Below are 18767 nucleotides of genomic sequence, written 5' to 3'. Positions count from 1 at the left end.
ATCCAGCCTCTTCTTACTTCAAATACAAGCAGCAGTTCATCTTCCCAGGTAAGTGCCTTGTAAATGAGCATTACGATACCCATACTGCACCAGGCCGAAGGAGGAGGGTACTTTTGATGTTGTGATTTGATGATTCTGTTCTCTCCTCCTTGACAGGTTCTAAACTCTAATGCCTGTCTTAGTTTTTGGTTCCTTAATTTAGCCTTTAGAGCATTTACTCAGTCTCCTCTCCTCAGTCTCCTCTCCTCCCCTCAGTCACACTCACACTCAGGAGGTGCTCTTATTCTCCATGGACTTTACAGTGTCCCAGAATTTTTTTGAGTTTGTACTACAGGATGCAAATTTCTGTTTGAAAAAGCTAGCCTTAGCATTCCTAACTGCCTGTGTATATTTGTTCCTAACTACCCTGAAAAGGAACTAAGGGGCGTGAACCATGAAAAACAGCCCCAGACCATTATTCCTCCTCCACCACATTTTTAAGCTGGCACTATGCATTGCAGCAGGTAGCGTTCTCCTGGCATCCGTCAATCCTAGATTCATCCATCGGACTGCCAGAGGGTGAAGCGTGATTCATCACTGCAGAGAATGCGTTTCCACTGCTGCAGAGTCCAATGGTGGCGAGCTTTACACCACTCCAGCCGACGCTTGACATTGCGCATGGTGATCTTAATCTTGTGTGCTGCTGCTCGGCCATGGAAACCCATTTAATGAAGCTCCCGACGAACCGTTCTTGTGTTGAGGTTGCTTTCAGAAGAAGTTTGGAACTCGGTAGTGTGTGTTGCAACACGCTTCAGCACTCTGCGGTCCCGTTCTGTGAGCTTGTGTGGCCTACGACTTCGTGACTGAGCCGTTGTTGCTCCTAGCGGTTTCCACTTCGCAATAACAGCACTTACAGTTGACCGGGGCAGCTGTAGCAGTGCAGAAATTTGACAAACTGACTTGTTGGAAAGGTGGCATCCTATGATGGTGCCACGTTGAAAGTCACTGAGCTCTTCAGTAAGCCCATTCTACTGCCATTGTTTGTCTATGTAGATTGCATGGCGGTCTGCTCCATTTTGTCAGCAAAGGGTGTGGCTGAAATAGCCATATCCACTCATTTGAAGGGGAGTCCAGATACTTTGTATATTCAGTATATTTGTTTATTTTTTCCCCCTCATTTTCTTTCTTTTTTCATTTTGTTTTGTTAAACAAAATCTAAAAATCTGTTTTTGCTTTGTCCTTATGGGGTATTGTGTGTAGATTGATGAGGAAAAAAACGATTTAATCACTTTAAGTATAAGGCTGTAACGTAACAAAATGTGGAAAAAGTCAAGGGGTCTGAATACTTTCCAAATGCACTGTGTGTGATTTTACACTGTGCTGTGGTATAAAGACTATGTAATGTCCAGTGTTGTGATGATTTAACAATATACCTCTCCTCTCTAGATGTGGCCCTGGCCCCAGAGGCCCCCAGCAGGGCACCCCAGGTCATCCTGCACCCTGTCCTGTCTGAGCCGGGGTAAGTAGGAAACTAGTAAACGGGATTGCTTTCTTTATATTTGTTTTGGCTCAACCATGGTACCTGGTAGTAAACCAATGTCATGCAATCAACATCTAATGAGAATGTCAGTGAGGTGTCAATCTTTGAGATGACACGCGACATAAAGTCTCCCAGTACCTTGGGAGCTGTGTCGGCCACAGAAACACACCATGCAGCAGATAAGTCACTGTCAGAGACTATTTAATTCAGACCTTAGTCAATCAAGAAGGGGTGTTTGAAGGGAAGTCTGCCAAGTAGCTTGGGAGGAGTGTCGGCCATAACGCTGTTGACATCGTGGATACAGTATAAACAACATGAGTTATTGTGACTATTGTATTCTGATCTTAGTCAATCTAGAAGGAAATAAATTGTTTAAAATCCCAATGGGCAAAAACTGGTTGAATCAACGTTGTTTCCACGCCATTTCAAACCAAAACACCAATGTGATGACCTTGAATTGATGTGGAAAACGAATTGGATTTGCAAAAAGTAATCAACATAATTTTACTTAACTAGGCAAGTCAGTTAAGAACAAATTCTTATTTTCAATAACAGCCTAGAAACAGTGGGTTAACTGCCTTGTTCAGGGGCAGCAAAGCAGATTTGTACCTTGTCAGCTCAGGGATTTGATCTTGCAACCTTTCAGTTGCTAGTCCAACACTCTAACCACAAGGCTACCTGCCCCTCTAACTACTAGGCTACCTGCCGCTCTAACCACTAGGCTACCTACCTCCTCTAACCACTAGGCCACCTCCTCTAACCACTAGGCCACCCTGCCACCCCTAAGGGAATTTCCTCTTTTCTTTCCACCTACATTTTCACCTAAATCCAATGACATGATGACATGTGTTGTTGATTTCACGTTGAATTCACGTTATTTGACAACTCAACCAAATGGAAATCAAAACTAGATAGGCCCAGTGGGATAGCTCTGATTCGTCCTCTGTCTCCCTCCACCAGTGAAGTAGGACAGTGAAGTAGGTCACAAAATGACATCCGTTTTATTTATAAATGATATGCCAAGAAATCTTGTAGCGCGACACAGAGCAATGTTTGCATGATCTTGTGGGCAAAAACAGACCATTTCAGATAAGCCTCATATCACGTCTCGTCTGTCGGTCTCTGTCCCTCCATTGGTCGAGGGATGGATAGGGACTCAAAATGATTGGAGCAAAGACGTTTTTGTGACAATTTCAATGAGAGATGCAGGACAAGACAAACACTCTGGGGCTAATGTTAGCATGGCCTTAACCTCATGCTATAGTTAGGATGCCAACTGGATTCCACTTGGGTTACTAAAAACCACGGCTGCCGAAAACAAGCAGAAGGAGAAGACGAGGAGTGATGCCAATGTCTTTGGACTCTAAATCGATCACATAAATAAATGCAAGGTAGCGCTTAGTAACTTTAGCTTTTAGAAACTGCTTACTGTATGTACCAAGATGTTCAAATAAACCTAAACTAGCTTTCATAGACGATTTTCATAGTCAATTGTTGGTGGATTTTTAAGCTGAAGGAAATGGCTTACTGTTTTAATGACTTTCTAATGTTTTTTTATACCTTCTAAGTGACTGACACAGGTGTTATTTCAGTGTCAATATGACTGGGGAAAGGTGCAGCCATCTCTCTCTCTCTCTCTATCTTGCTTTTTCTCCCTCTATGTCTTTCTCGCTCCTTCTCTCACCTTCTCTCCCCCTCTCTCTTGCTCTCTCCCCCTCTCTCTCCTTCTCTCCCCATCTTTCTCTCTTTCTCTCCCGCCACTCTCTCTTTTTCTCTTCCTCTGCTTTCTGACAAATATGAATCCATTATCTTGGTTATGAAACCCACATTTTCATAATGTAATTAAAGCCAGTCTTCTCCTCAGTGTGTAGCTCCATGCACTCCCTCACCCAGCCAGAGTCTAGTACCCCATGCACTCCCTCACCCAGCCGCTGTCTAGTACCAGCTGTGTGTGTGGGGGGGGTGGGGGTTGGGTGTGTGTGTGGGGGTTGGGTTGGGTGTGTGTGGGGGGTTGGGTGTGTGTGGGGGGGTGGAGGTTGGGTGTGTGTGGGGGGTTGGGTGTGTGTGGGGGGTTGGGTGTGTGGGGGGTTGGGTGTGTGTGGGGGTTGGGGGTTGGGTGTGTGTGGGGGGTGGGGGTTGGGTGTGTGTGGGGGGGCGGGGGTTGGGTGTGTGTGGGGGGGGTGGGGGTTGGGTGTGTGTGGGGGGGTGGGGGGGGCGGGGGTTGGGTGTGTGTGGGGGATTGGGTGTGTGTGGGGGGGTGGGGGTTGGGTGTGTGTGGGTGGGTGGGTGTGTGTGGGGGGTTGGGTGTGTGTGGGGGGTTGGGTGTGTGTGGGGGGGTGGGGGTTGGGTGTGTGTGGGTGGGGGTTGGGTGGGGGGTTAGGGGGGTTGGGGGTGTGGGGGGTTGGGGGGGTGGGGGTTGTATTAGGATCCCCATTAGCTGTTGCAGGGTCCACACAAAACATAAAAGATTACATAATTAATAACCCTAGTGTGTGTGTGTGTGTGTGTGTGTGTGTGTGTGTGTGTGTGTGTGTGTGTGTGTGTGTGTGTGTGTGTGTGTGTGTGTGTGTGTGTGTGATGTATGCAGGTGTGTACAGCTCTACTGATAACACAGAGGTTGGAAGAGCTTACCTGTAGAATGCCATTCTGCCTGGCCACCTAGCTAGATAAACAGAAAGGAGGGTTCAGAAAGTGCATGGTGTTTAATCACCATCCATGATGCGTGATTCAACACGGTTCATTGCAGATGTGTTATGCTAGCATGTGCAATGTAAAATGTGTGTATGATGCTAGCGTGTGCAATGTAAAATGCTCATCCCATCTGCATGCCCTCCTCTTGCTTGCAGAGTCGAGATGAACCCTTTAAACCCTTTACTACAGATTGAAGTGGAACCTACATCAGACGTGAGTTCACCCTCTAATGAAATTGTAGGATTTGTTTCTGAATAGAATCTGTGTAGCATTCGTCATTTTTTGTTATAGTTTGGCATGCTGACGCTCCAGATGGAAATCCTCTGCAACCACACAACAAGGCTGTCCATTTTCACCGTTTCAATTTCATTTAATTGGATTAATTTATTAGAATATAATGTAATAATTGCACAGTAGAGCCCAGAGGATAGAGGATAACACATTAAAGAAGTATACAACTAGTTTGTCTAATTATCTGTTCTCTTTCGCCACAGAACCCATAGCATCAATAATTAGAACTCATGGCTCAATCCGGGGGAATAGAGATTGGAGGTCAACATGTGATGTCATTGTATGCAGATGACATTTTAGTTAATTTATCTGAACCAGAACATTCTCTGTCATTTATTTTACTACTGTTGGATATATATGGTGCTGTATCAGGATTCAGAGTGAAATAATGTCAATTTCTAATCAGGACTTCTCAAGCTTTGAAAATAAATTTAAATGGAAATGGACAAAGACGTATATGAAATAGATCGCTGTACTAATACAGGAGGCATATAAAATCAATTACTCTTCTTTAAAGGGATACTTTGGGGTTTTGGCATTGGGGCCCTTTATCTACTTCCCCAGAGTCAGATGAACTTGTGGATACCATTTTTATCTGTGTCCAGTATAATGGAGGTTAGAGGTAGTTTCTAACTAGCGTTAGCACAATGACTGGAAGTCTATGATATCTACTAGCATGCTAGTAGAGAAAGGGCCTTATTGCCAAAATCCCGAAGTATCCCTTTAATAGATAAGATTTAATCTAATATTCAGAGATGAAGGTCTCGCACCATTTTTATTTTAGGTAGGGTCAACATTTTCAAAATTAATATATTACCAAGGTTGATGTATTTATTCCAGACCTTGCCAGTTTCAAATCCATCTAACTTTTTAAATAAAATTAACGGCCTGTTCTCCAATTTTATTTGGACTGGAACGACCTCAAGAGTCAAATGGACTGTTTTCCACTTCCCCTCTAATGCTGACTGTTTTCCACTTCCCCTATAAAGCTGACTGTTTACCACTTCCCCTATAAAGCTGACTGTTTACCACTTCCCCTAAAAAGCTGACTGTTTTCCACTTCCCCTATAAAGCTGACTGTTTTCCACTTCCCCTATAAAGCTGACTGTTTTCCACTTCCCCTATAAAGCTGACTGTTTACCACTTCCCCTATGAAGCTGACTGTTTTCCACTTCCCCTATAAAGCTGACTGTTTACCACTTCCCCTATAAAGCTGACTGTTTTCCACTTCCCCTATAAAGCTGACTGTTTACCACTTCCCCTATAAAGCTGACTGTTTACCACTTCCCCTATGAAGCTGACTGTTTTCCACTTCCCCTATAAAGCTGACTGTTTTCCACTTCCCCTATGAAGCTGGAGGTCTTGGACTACCTTATATGAAGATGTATGACTGAGTTATTTTTATTTAGTTGTATTTTTTATATATATTTTTTCGTAATATATATATATATTTACATTACATTTACATTTATATATATATATATATATATATATATATATATAAATATATATATATATATACTGTATATGTTGTTTCCCCCCCTTTTTCCCCCAATTTTGTGGTATCCAATTGGTAGTTACAGATTTCTTTAAATTCTTACAACCTAAGGCATCTAGCATTGAAACAATACTGAAAGAAGCTGCTACGCCAAAGAAGTTGATTGCCGAAGTTATATCAAGGTGGATTGAAGCGTTACCTGCTGGTTCAGAACCTATAAGGAAACAATGGGAAACAGATCTAAAGGAAGAAATTGAGGAGAAACATTGGTCACAGAAATGTGGACGTGTTCATACCTGCTCCTATAATATAAGACAGAAACTACTGCAATTTAAGATCATTCGTAGGACTTACTATACTCCTGCCAGAATGCATGTAATGTACCCAGAAATGTCTCATCTCTGTTGGAGATGCAAAAAGCCCAAAGGAACCCTATTACACATGCTGTGGTCCTGTAACAAACTGACACCATTTTGCGATAACATATGTGCTATCATTTCATTGTGTCTAGGAATATATATCCATCCATCTCCACGATTATGTTTCTTGGGAAATGTAAATATTGGTGATCAATATCAGAGAACGTTTTGTAATCTAGTTGCTGCAACAACAAAAAATGTATAGCCATCAATTGGAAAGCTTCATATCCACCCTCAATAACAAATTGCAGGATTGAACTATCTAGCTACATCCCATTAGACCCTACAGAACATACAACATAAACCAGACATCCCATTAGACCCTACAGAACATCCAACATAAACCAGACATCCCATTAGACCCTACAGAACATCCAACATAAACCAGACATCCCATTAGACCCTACAGAACATCCAACATAAACCAGACATCCCATTAGACCCTACAGAACATCCAACATAAACCAGACATCCCATTAGACCCTACAGAACATCCAACATAAACCAGACATCCCATTAGACCCTACAGAACATCCAAAATAAACCAGACATCCCATTAGACACTACAGAACATACAACATAAACCAGACATCTCATTAGACCCTACAGAACATCCAACATAAACCAGACATCCCATTAGACCCTACAGAACATCCAAAATAAACCAGACATCCCATTAGACCCTACAGAACATCCACCATAAACCAGACATCCCATTAGACCCTACAGAACATACAACATAAACCAGACATCCCATTAGACCCTACAGAACATCCAAAATAAACCAGACATCCCATTAGACCCTACAGAACATCCACCATAAACCGGACATCCCATTAGACCCTACAGAACATACAACATAAACCAGACATCCCATTAGACCCTACAGAACATCCAAAATAAACCAGACATCCCATTAGACCCTACAGAACATCCAACATAAACCAGACATCCCATTAGACCCTACAGAATATCCAACATAAACCAGACATCCCATTAGACCCTACAGAACATCCAACATAAACCAGACATCCCATTAGATCCTACAGAACATCCAACATAAACCAGACATCCCATTAGACCCTACAGAACATCCAACATAAACCAGACATCCCATTAGACCCTACAGAACACCCAAAATAAACCAGACATCCCATTAGACCCTACAGAACATCCAACATAAACCAGACATCCCATTAGACCCTACAGAACACCCAAAATAAACCAGACATCCCATTAGACCCTACAGAACATCCAACATAAACCAGACATCCCATTAGACCCTACAGAACATCCAACATAAACCAGACATCCCATTAGACCCTACAGAATATCCAACATAAACCAGACATCCCATTAGACCCTACAGAACATCCAACATAAACCAGACATCCCATTAGACCCTACAGAACATCCAACATAAACCAGATATCCCATTAGACCCTACAGAACATCCACCATAAACCAGACATCCCATTAGACCCTACAGAACATCCAACATAAACCAGACATCTCATTAGACTCTACAGAACATCCAAAATAAACCAGACATCCCATTAGACCCTACAGAACATCCAACATAAACCAGACATCTCATTAGACTCTACAGAACATCCAAAATAAACCAGACATCCCATTAGACACTACAGAACATCCAAAATAAACCAGACATCCCATTAGACCCTACAGAATATCCAACATAAACCGGACATCCCATTAGACCCTACAGAACATCCAACATAAACCAGACATCCCATTAGACCCTACAGAACATCCAACATAAACCAGACATCTCATTAGACTCTACAGAACATCCAAAATAAACCAGACATCCCATTAGACACTACAGAATATCCAACATAAACCGGACATCCCATTAGACCCTACAGAACATCCAACATAAACCAGACATCCCATTAGACCCTACAGAACATCCAACATAAACCAGACATATTTGACAGAATTTGTAAATTGTATGTTGACCATCTTCAAGAATGTTTTGTATAGTGGGTGTTTTGTTGTTGTTGTTGTGTTTTTGTGTTGTATGAAAAAATAAATAAATACAAATAAAACACTTATCGTGGACCTGGATTGAAAGGAGTTTCACTCTTCCTCTCCTCTTCATCTTCCTCTCCCCTTCATTTTCCTCTCCACTTCATCTACCTCTTCTCTTCATCTTCCTCTCCATCTTCCTCTCCTCTCCTCTTCATCTTTCTCTTCTCTTCCTCTCCTCTTCATCTTCCTCTCCATCTTCCTCTCCTCTTCTTCTTCCCCATCATCTTCCTCTCCTCTTTGTCACCTCTTCATCTTCCTCTCCTTTTCCTCTCCTCTTCATCTCCCTCTCCCCTTCATCTTTCTCTCCTCTTCCTCTCCTCTTCATCTTCCTCTCCTCTTCATCTTCCTCTCCATCTTCATCTTCCTCTTCGTCTTCTCTTCATCTTCCTCTCCTCCTCATCTTCCTCTCTTCTTCATCTCCCTCTCCTCTTCATATTCTCTTCATCCTCGTCTTACTCTCCTGTTCATCTTCTCATCATTTTCCTCTCCTCTTCATCTTCCTCACCTCATCATCTTCCTCTCCTCTTTATCTTCCTCTCCTGAACAGAACGATGAGGTGGAGGATTCGGAGGATGAATTTGAGGAGATGAACCTGTCTCTGCTGTCGGCCCGTAACTTCCCCCGCAAGGCCAGCCAGACATCCATCTTCCTCCAGGAGTGGGACATCCCCTTCAAACAGCTGGAGATAGGAGAGCTCATCGGGAAAGGTAATAGAATAGAATACAAAACAGTTGTATTAGTCCAACTGTTACATCTGTTCTATATTACCCCATACAACGCAGTCACAGTCATTTGAAAAGAGCACATGGTCAGCCATTGTGCAGAATCCTTGGAGCTAGGTTACATTTTTTTCTAAATAAATGTAACTAGGCAAGTCAGTTAAGAACAAATTCTTATTTACAAGGACAGCCTACCAGGGAACAGTGGGTTAACTGCCTTTTCAAGGGTAGAACGACAGATTTTTACCTTGTCAGTTTGGGGATTTGATCCAGCAACCTTTCAGATACTGGCCCAACGCTCTAACCACTAGGCTACCTGCCACCCCGAAGTGCCTTGCTTCAGGGTCGCAATGGTGGGACATTTTAGCTGGGATCTGACACTAGTAGTCCTTTAGTTACCAATTCAGATCCCACTTGGTTACAGGTCCACCTCTCTAACCTCTAAGTTACCTTCTGCTCTCTTCAGGTCGCTTTGGCCTGGTGTTCCACGGGCGCTGGCATGGTGAGGTGGCCATCCGCCTCATCGACATCGAGCAGGACAACGAGGACCAGCTGAAGGCCTTCAAGCGGGAGGTGATGGCCTACCGTAACACCCGACATGAGAACGTAGTCCTCTTTATGGGTGTCTGCATGAGCCCCCCACACCTGGCCATCATCACCAGGTGAGTCCCCTAAACCCTCACGTGTGTGTTGTGTGTGTGTGTGTGTGTGTGTGTGTGTGTGGTCCTCTTCATGGATGTCATGAGCCCCCCACCCCTGGCTATCTTCATCAGGTGAGTGATGATGTTTGTCATTCCTGAGCTCTGTTCCAACATGGATCCCAGCCAACTGACTAACTGACTGTGGTCTTCTAATCGAACTGCATCAGTAAGCATGTCGTTGTGGGTCCTCTTCAAGTACAGGATGGGGAATTGGGTCTGACAACCCTGCCATAATTATACTGGACAGTTTAGGAACAGCAATACATTAAGTAACATCTGTGATGGTAGGTAGTAGTTCTCTTAGTATAGAGAAGCAGCCCGACCCTTTTAACGTCACAGTAACCCCCTCCTTAAATTCACCTCTCCTGTCCCTGATCCCACAGTGTTAACCTCCAAGAGTGGTGAAGTGGATGCTATCGCCCAATCCTTTTTCTGAACATTGACATCAAAATCCCTGCAAAGCTATCGTAAAGCAGTGAAGCTGTGTAGAAAAATACAATGCTCTTGCGAAGTAGTTTAGCTATGTACTATGAGTGACCCAGTCTTTGTTACCCTGGGGCCTGAGTCAGAGTCTCTCTCTCTCTCCAACAAGGGTGATGTTTTTGTGGATTCACTATAGATCATCATACAGCGCTCCATTCCCTTCTGGAACACCATGTGTGACATGGGTGTCTCAATGAAGCGAATGGCAGTGTCCTGGTTGTGCTGTCTGGCTGGCTGATTTGAAGTGCACTGGGTTGAGCCAAGCCAGGTGTGCAGTGATTCGCCACAGCCCTTGCGCTTTGTCTAAATATCTGTGCTTACACAAAGACTGGTGTTTCAGGAAGCTCTGTTATAGGTTTAGAGACATGGTATTGTTTGTCATGTAACAGGACACCCCCCAAAAATGAACTTGTTGATTAATCGCAAGGTGTTTATCTGGCAGGACATTTTTATTAATAAAATCTGAAATGTTAGTGGCAGGCTAAGAACAGAAACAGACAATGTTACGGACAAGAAAATTCATGTTTGCTAAGGTAAAGGCGGAATCCAAACTACCTCACGAGTAGAAGTGTACTTGGAGATGAAGCAGTTGTAATCATATTGTAGCTAAATCCCTGTCTAGACGCGACTAAATGTTTTGTAGTGTTCACTTTTAGGGAAATTCCTTTGTGGTGTGGTCCCTTTTTCAACAAAGGAACGACTCCACAAAGTAACCGGTAAAAGTAACAAAACAACAATAATTCCTTTGATTCCATTTGATTCTCTCCCTCGTTTTCTATTCGTCAGTTAAACTGCCGTGTCATTGTTTCTTCAGAGGAAATGTGAGGATAACTCATCAAACCAGAGTCTGAAGCCCCTCCCCTGTTATGATAACAGCTCAGTGCACAAAGTAGCAGAAATAATGTTTCACAAAAAAACTGAATCTAAAGACAGAGGATGTTATGCTTGACTTTGTATTAGTGCCGTGTAAACTTCAAGAATTATGCAGTTGAGTAAATTGAAAGGAAGCGGGATGTTATTGAAACAATGCCATTCCTTCCCTTATTGACCGAGTATCAACCCTGAGTTGTCTGCATGACCCAAGATTGCAATAACCCTTTGGGCTAAATCCTAGGCATTTACTCTAGGAGCTAACACAAGTTTTTGGCTGTCAGGCAAAATCACTCATCATGCAAGCATAGTTCAGCGAACCACCAAAACTCGCAAACAATAGTTCAAAGGACTGCTTTGCCTTGTACAAGTCCTGAGTGCTGAAATGAGTGAGTGCATGAAATCAAAGTAAATGTCATAGCTAGCTGCATAGAGCTGCTCTTAATATACCGTACCTACTATAGAGCCGCACTAGTCTTAATTATTCCACTCAGGCTTATTACCCCAACAGGAAAAACATGTCAAATTGAACCTGAATGAGGACGAAATTGGCTTATGCCAGGCAGGGATGAAAGGTTAGTCAGTGATGCGGACAATTCAGCAAATATTAATATTGATTGTTTGTCTTTGATTCGCCATGAGTGGCTGTGTGTGGATTGATTTGCAAGAGCGCCCACAGCGTTGAATAATCATTAGCTGTTTCCCGTCACCGCAGGTTTCTATCCATAAGGAATAATTACTTTGCTTTTCAAGCCTCTTTAGGCTCTCTGAGTGTTTTGGTGACTTTATTAGCTTTTGCTCAGCAGAGAGAGCCATGAATACAACTCCATCCCTGTATTACTATCCTGACTGTATTCATCCCGACTGTTGACAACATGCACACACACACTTGAAAGCTATGGCAGTAATTTATGTCATCCCTGGATGTTTATCGGTAGCTGAAGTTGTTGACAGTGCGTCATCAGGTGATATAAGGTCTCACAGACCAGAGCCCAGAGAGATGCTAAAAATGTCTCCTGTCACCTTACCTCTTGGTATGAATGAATATGCATGAAGCTCCGGTATCAGTTTGGCCCTCAGGCCATCTGGATGTCACAGTCAGGGGGAGGGGAAGGCTTTGTGGTGAGAGGAGGGGGTGAGGGTGGGGTGAAGGGTGAGAGGAGGAGAGGAGGATGGGGTGAGTTGCTTTGGGGTGATAGAAGGGTTGACGGGGGAGGAGGGGGCAGGGGCTTTGGGGTGATAGAAAGGGGGTGAGGGTGAGGGGCTTTCGGCTGATGGGAGGGGGGGAGGCTTTGGGATGTGAGGAGATGTAATGCTACTCTCTCTCAATTCAATTCAAAGGGCTTCATTGGCATGGGAAACATGTTTGCAGTGCCAAAGCAAGTGAAATAGATCATGAATAAAAGTGAAATAAACAATAAAATATAAACAGTAAAACATTACACTCACAAAAGGTCCAGAGGAAAAGTTTCAGCTGGACTTTCACATAATGTGAAGAGACTTAAAGAGCCTTTACGACCAGGTCCACCTATACAAGGCAGCAGTGCCCACCTTCGCCCGGACCCTAAAGGACATCGCCCTCAACCGCGGCCCCAACACTGTACACAAAAGCAACAGATCAATAGACACCCCGCCCAGACCAGCAAGACACTCTCCCAGACCTGCGAGACCACCCTGTGAGGTTGTATAATGAAGAGGTCTGGTCTGACACGCTCTGTGTGTGTGGGAGAGAGAGAGAGAGAGAGAGAGAGAGAGGAGAGAGAGAGAGAGGAGAGAGAGAGAGAGAGAGAGAGAGAGAGAGAGAGAGAGAGCTTATCTTGCTGAGCTATCGCTTTCAGTCCAGCTGAAACTTTTTGGGGTTGCCCTGTGCCATTACTGTTCCAGATTTGTACAAGTTCACATTGGCTGACTCAGAGTCCTCATTGTCTAATATCGTGAGTTTCCACCCATCGGTAACAGCTGTCATGTGTCAGCTGTCAGCTGTCATGTGCCTTTTACTGAGGAGTGGCTTCCGTCTGGCCACTCTACCATAAAGGCCTGATTGGTGGAGTGTTGCAAAGATGGTTGTCCTTCTGGAAGGTTCTCCCATCTCCACCGAAGAACTCTAGAGCTCTGTCAGAATGACCATCAGGTTCTTGGTCACCTCCCCCGATTGCTCAGTTTGGCCAGGTGGCCAGCTCTAGGAAGAGTCTTGGTGGTTCCAAACTTCTTCCATTTAAGAATGATGGAGCCTCTGTGTTCTTGGGACCTTCAATGCTGCAGGCATTTTTTGGCACCCTTCCCCAGATCTGTGTCTCGACACAATCCTGTCTCGGAGCTCCACAGACAATTCCTTCAACCACATGGCTTGGTTTTTGCTCTGACATGCACTGTCATCTGTGGGACCTTATATAGACAGGTGTGTGCCTTTCCAAATTATGTCCAATCAATCTGTAGAAACATCTCAAAGATGATCAATGGAAGCAGGGTCCACCTGAGCTCAATTTTCGAGTCTCATAGCAAAGGGTCTGAATACCTATGTCAATAAAGTATTTCTGTTTTAATTTTTTTAATACATTTGCAAAATTATGGGGTGTTGTCATTATGGGGTGTTGTGTGTTGATTGATGAGGAAAACATATAATTGAATCAATTTTAGAATAAGGCTTTAACGTAACAAAAGGTGGAAAAAGTAAAGTGGTCTGAATAGTTTCTGAATGCACTGCATATGGCAGGCAGCCCCTGGCTTTGATTCACCAGTTGTGGATAGATGGCAGGCAGCCCCTGGCTGTGATTCACCAGTTGTGGATAGATGGCAGGCAGCCCCTGGCTGTGATTCACCTGGAGTGGATAGATGGCAGGCAGCCCCTGGCTTTAGTTGTTCTCTGCTCTCATCCATCGCCCGCCCTCTGAGCCCAAATGAGAGGAATTTGGGGATTGATGTCAAACCAGTTATTCCTCCACTACAAAGTCAAATGCTCAGCTTGTGTTATTGGAGATGTAATGTAATGTGTAATATTAAATTAAAACCTCTTGGGGCTAGGTGGGACGCTAGCGTGCCACCCGTGGTGCACTCCATCAACAGCAGGTGCATTTCAAGAGCGGCAAATTTGAATCCAAATAAATGTCAAAATTCAAATTTTTCAAAAATACAACTATTTTACACCATTTGAAAGATAAACATCTCCTTAATCTAACCACGTTTTACGATTTCAAAAAGGTTTTACGGCGAAAGCATAAATTTAGAGTATGTTAGGACAGTACATTTACAAGAGTTGTGTGTAATGTTTTGTCAAGTGAAAGACAGGGTCACCAAAACCATAAAACCAGCTAAAATGATGCACTAACCTTTTACAATCTCCATCAGATGACACTCCTAGGACATTATGTTAGACAATGCATGCATTTTTAGTTCTATCAAGTTCATATTTATATCCAAAAACAGCGTTTTACTATGGCATTGATGTTGAGGAAATCGTTTCCCTCCAATAACCGGCAGTCAAGTCAGCGTCACAAATTAAATAATTAAAATTAGAAAACATTGGTAAAATATTATATTGTCATTTAAAGAATTATAGATTTACATCTCTTGAACGCAATCAACTTGCCAGATTTAAAAATAACCTTACTGGGAAATCACACTTTGCAATAATCTGAGCACTGCGCCCAGAAAAATACGCGTTGCGATACAGACTAGACGTCATGTTGGGGAGATCTAAAATCGAAAATACTATGTAAATAATCCATTACCTTTGATTCTCTTCATCAGATGTCACTTCCAGGTATCACAGGTCCATAACGAATGTAGTTTTGTTCAAAAAAGCTCATCATTTATGTCCAAAAATCTCCGTCTCGTTAGCACATGATGTAAGCCAGCCGGACTTCTCGTCATGAACGAGGGGAAAAAATATATTTCCGTTCGTTCAAACATGTCAAACGTTGTATAGCATAAATCATTAGGGCCTTTTTTAACCAGAACATGAATAATATTCAAGGTGGACGAATGCATACTCTTTTATAACGTATTGGAACGAGGGTACCCAACATGAACTCGCGCGCCAGGTGTCTAATGGGACATCATCGTTCCATGGCTCTTGTTCGGTCAGATCTCCCTCCAGAAGACTCAAAACACTTTGTAAAGGCTGGTGACATCTAGTGGAAGCAATAGGAAGTGCCAAAATATTCCTAAGCCCCTGTGTTTTTCAATGGGATAGGTTTAAAGTCAATACAACACATCAGGTATCCACTTCCTGTCAGAAAATGTCTCAGGGTTTTGCCTGCCAAATGAGTTCTGTTATACTCACAGACACCATTCAAACAGTTTTAGAAACTTTAGAGTGTTTTCTATCCATATATAATAAGTATATGCATATTCTAGTTACTGGGTAGGATTAGTAACCAGATTAAATCGGGTACATTTTTTTTATCCAGACGTGCAAATGCTGCCCCCTAGACCCAACAGGTTAACAACAAAACAGAATGGATATGTCCGTACACTGGAACTGATACCATCATCATTGTTGAATATTCAATTAACAACAAAACAGAATGGATATGTCCGTACACTGGAACTGATACCATCATCATTATTGAATATTCAATTAACAACAAAACAGAATAGATATGTCCGAACACTGGAACTGATACCATCATCATTGTTGAATATTCAATTAACAACAAAACAGAATAGATATGTCCGTACACTGGAACTGATACCATCATCATTGTTGAATATTCAATTAACAACAAAACAGAATAGATATGTCCGTACACTAGAACTGATACCATCATCATTGTTGAATATTCAATTAACAACAAAACAGAATGGATATGTCCGTACACTGGAACTGATATAATCAAATCAAATTTATTTTTATATAGCCCTTCGTACATCAGCTGATATTCTCAAAGTGCTGTACAGAAACCCAGCCTAAAACCCCAAACAGCAAGCAAAGCATGTGAAAGAAGCACGGTGGCTAGGAAAAACTCCCTAGGAAAAACTCCCTAGAAAGGCCAAAAACCTAGGAAGAAACCTAGAGAGGAACCAGGCTATGAGGGGTGGCCAGTCCTCTTCTGGCTGTGCAGGGTGGATATTATAACAGAACATGGTCAAAATGTTAAAATGTTCATAAATGACCAGCATGGTCAAATAATAATAATCATAGTAGTTGTCGAGGGTGCAACAAGCACGTCCGGTGAACAGGTCAGGGTTCCATAGCCGCAGGCAGAACAGTTGAAACTGGAGCAGCAGCACGGCCAGGTGGACTGGGGACAGCAAGGAGTCATCATACCAGGTAGTCCTGAGGCATGGTCCTAGGGCTCAGGTCCTCCGAGAGAAAGACAGAAAGAGAGAAAGAGAGAATTAGAGAGAGCATATTTAAATACACACAGGACACCGGATAAGACAAGAGAAATACTCCAGATGTAACAGACTGACCCTAGCCCCCCGACACATAAACTACTGCAGCATAAATACTGGAGGCTGAGACAGGAGGGATCAGAAGACACTGTGGCCCCATCCGATGATACCATCATCATTATTGAATATTCAATTAACAACAAAACAGAATGGATATGTCCGAACACTGGAACTGATACCATCATCATTAATGAATATTCAATTAACAACAAAACAGAATGGATATGTCCGTACACTGGAACTGATACCATCATCCTTATTGAATATTCAATTAACAACAGAATGGATATGTCCGAACACTGAAACTGATACCATCATCATTATTGAATATTCAATTAACAACAGAATGGATATGTCCGAACACTGAAACTGATACCATCATCATTGTTGAATATTCAATTAACAACAGAATGGATATGTCCGAACACTGAAACTGATACCATCATCATTGTTGAATATTCAATTAACAACAATACCCCCCTAGGAAAAAAGGAAAAAACAACATATCATATGATTTCATGAAACAATGTTTCTCTTGCTATGAAGATGAATATATTATTCTATTCTATTCTATACTACCCTACACTACTCTACTATATTCTACTCTACTCTCCTCCACTCTACTCTACACTACTATACTCTATTCTATTCTATTCTACTCCACTCTACTCTACTCTACTCTACTCTACTCTACTCTACTCTACTCTACTCTACACTACACTACAGTACACTACACTACTTTACTCTACACTACTATACTCCACACCACTCGATTCTATTCTACTATACTCTACTCTACACAACTCTACTATATTCTACTCTACACTACTCTACACTGCTCTACACTACTCTACTATATTCTACTCTACTTCACTCTACACCACTATACTCTATTCTACTCCACTCTACTCTACTCTACTCTACACTACAGTACACTACACTACTTTACTTTACTCTACACTACTCTACTATACTCCACACTACTCTATTCTACTCCACTATATTCTACTCTACACCACTCGACTCTATTCTACTATACACTACACTACACTACTCTACTCTACACAACTCTACTATATTCTACTCTACACTACACTACACTACTCTACTCTACATTACTCTACTCTACACTACTCTACTCTACCCTGCACTACTATATTCTACTCTACACTTCTATATTCTTCTCTACACTACTATATTCTACTCTACAATACACTACTATATTCTATTCTACACTACACTACTCTATTCTACTCTACTTTACTCTATACTACTCTGCATAAGACTATTCTACACTACTCGACTATACACTACTTTACTCCATTCTACACTACTCTACATTACTCTACACTATTCTACTCTACACTACACTACTATATTCTACTCTACACTACTATATTCTAATCTACAATACACTACTATATTCTATTCTACACTACACTACTCTACTTCACTCTATACTACTCTGCATAACACCATTCTACACTACTCGACTATACTCTGCAATACTCTATACTACGCTACACTACTCTACTCTACTCTACATTGCACTACTCTACACTAGTCCACAATACTCTAAACTACTCTGCTATACTCCGCACTACATTACTCTAGACTACTCTACTATACTCTACACTACTCTACTATACACTACACTACTCTACTAAACTCTACATGACATTACACTACATTACACTACACTACACCACTCTACTATACTCTACTCTACTCTACTCTACACTACACTACACTACACTAATATACACAACACTACTCTACTGTACTATACACTACATTACACAACACAACACTACAGTACATTACACTACTCTACTATACTCTACACTACTACACACAACTCTACTATACTCTACACTACTCTACACTACTCTACTATACACTACTCTACACTACATTACACTACACTACTCTACATTAAACTACACTACTCTACATTACACTACATTACACTACACTACTCTACATTACACTACTCTACACCACCCTACACTACTCTACATTACACTACTCTACACTAGCCCACTATACTCTAAACTACTATACTATACTCTACACTACTCTACTATGCACTCCACTACTCTACTCTACACTACATTACACCAC

The 18767-nt window shown here is 42.2% G+C and overlaps 1 protein-coding gene across 3 annotated transcripts in view; it reads left to right on the top strand.

Annotated features, from left to right (window-relative positions):
* Positions 1-18767, top strand: part of LOC106579819 (kinase suppressor of Ras 2) — a 122932-nt gene that overhangs the window by 82848 nt on the left and 21317 nt on the right. For all 3 annotated transcript variants that reach the window (XM_082966147.1, XM_082966148.1, XM_082966146.1), the window contains exons 13-17: positions 7-48; positions 1426-1498; positions 4366-4423; positions 9021-9180; positions 9659-9854. In XM_082966147.1, coding sequence (XP_082822273.1) covers positions 7-48; positions 1426-1498; positions 4366-4423; positions 9021-9180; positions 9659-9854 — 529 coding nt within the window. The remainder of the gene's footprint in view (positions 1-6; positions 49-1425; positions 1499-4365; positions 4424-9020; positions 9181-9658; positions 9855-18767) is intronic.

This window comes from Salmo salar, chromosome 20, assembly GCF_965601325.2.
Source record: "Salmo salar chromosome 20, fSalSal1, whole genome shotgun sequence".
Taxonomy (NCBI): Eukaryota; Metazoa; Chordata; class Actinopteri; order Salmoniformes; family Salmonidae; genus Salmo; species Salmo salar.
Note: the sequence above shows the minus strand (reverse complement) of the source record. Positions and strands in the feature narration are given on the sequence as shown.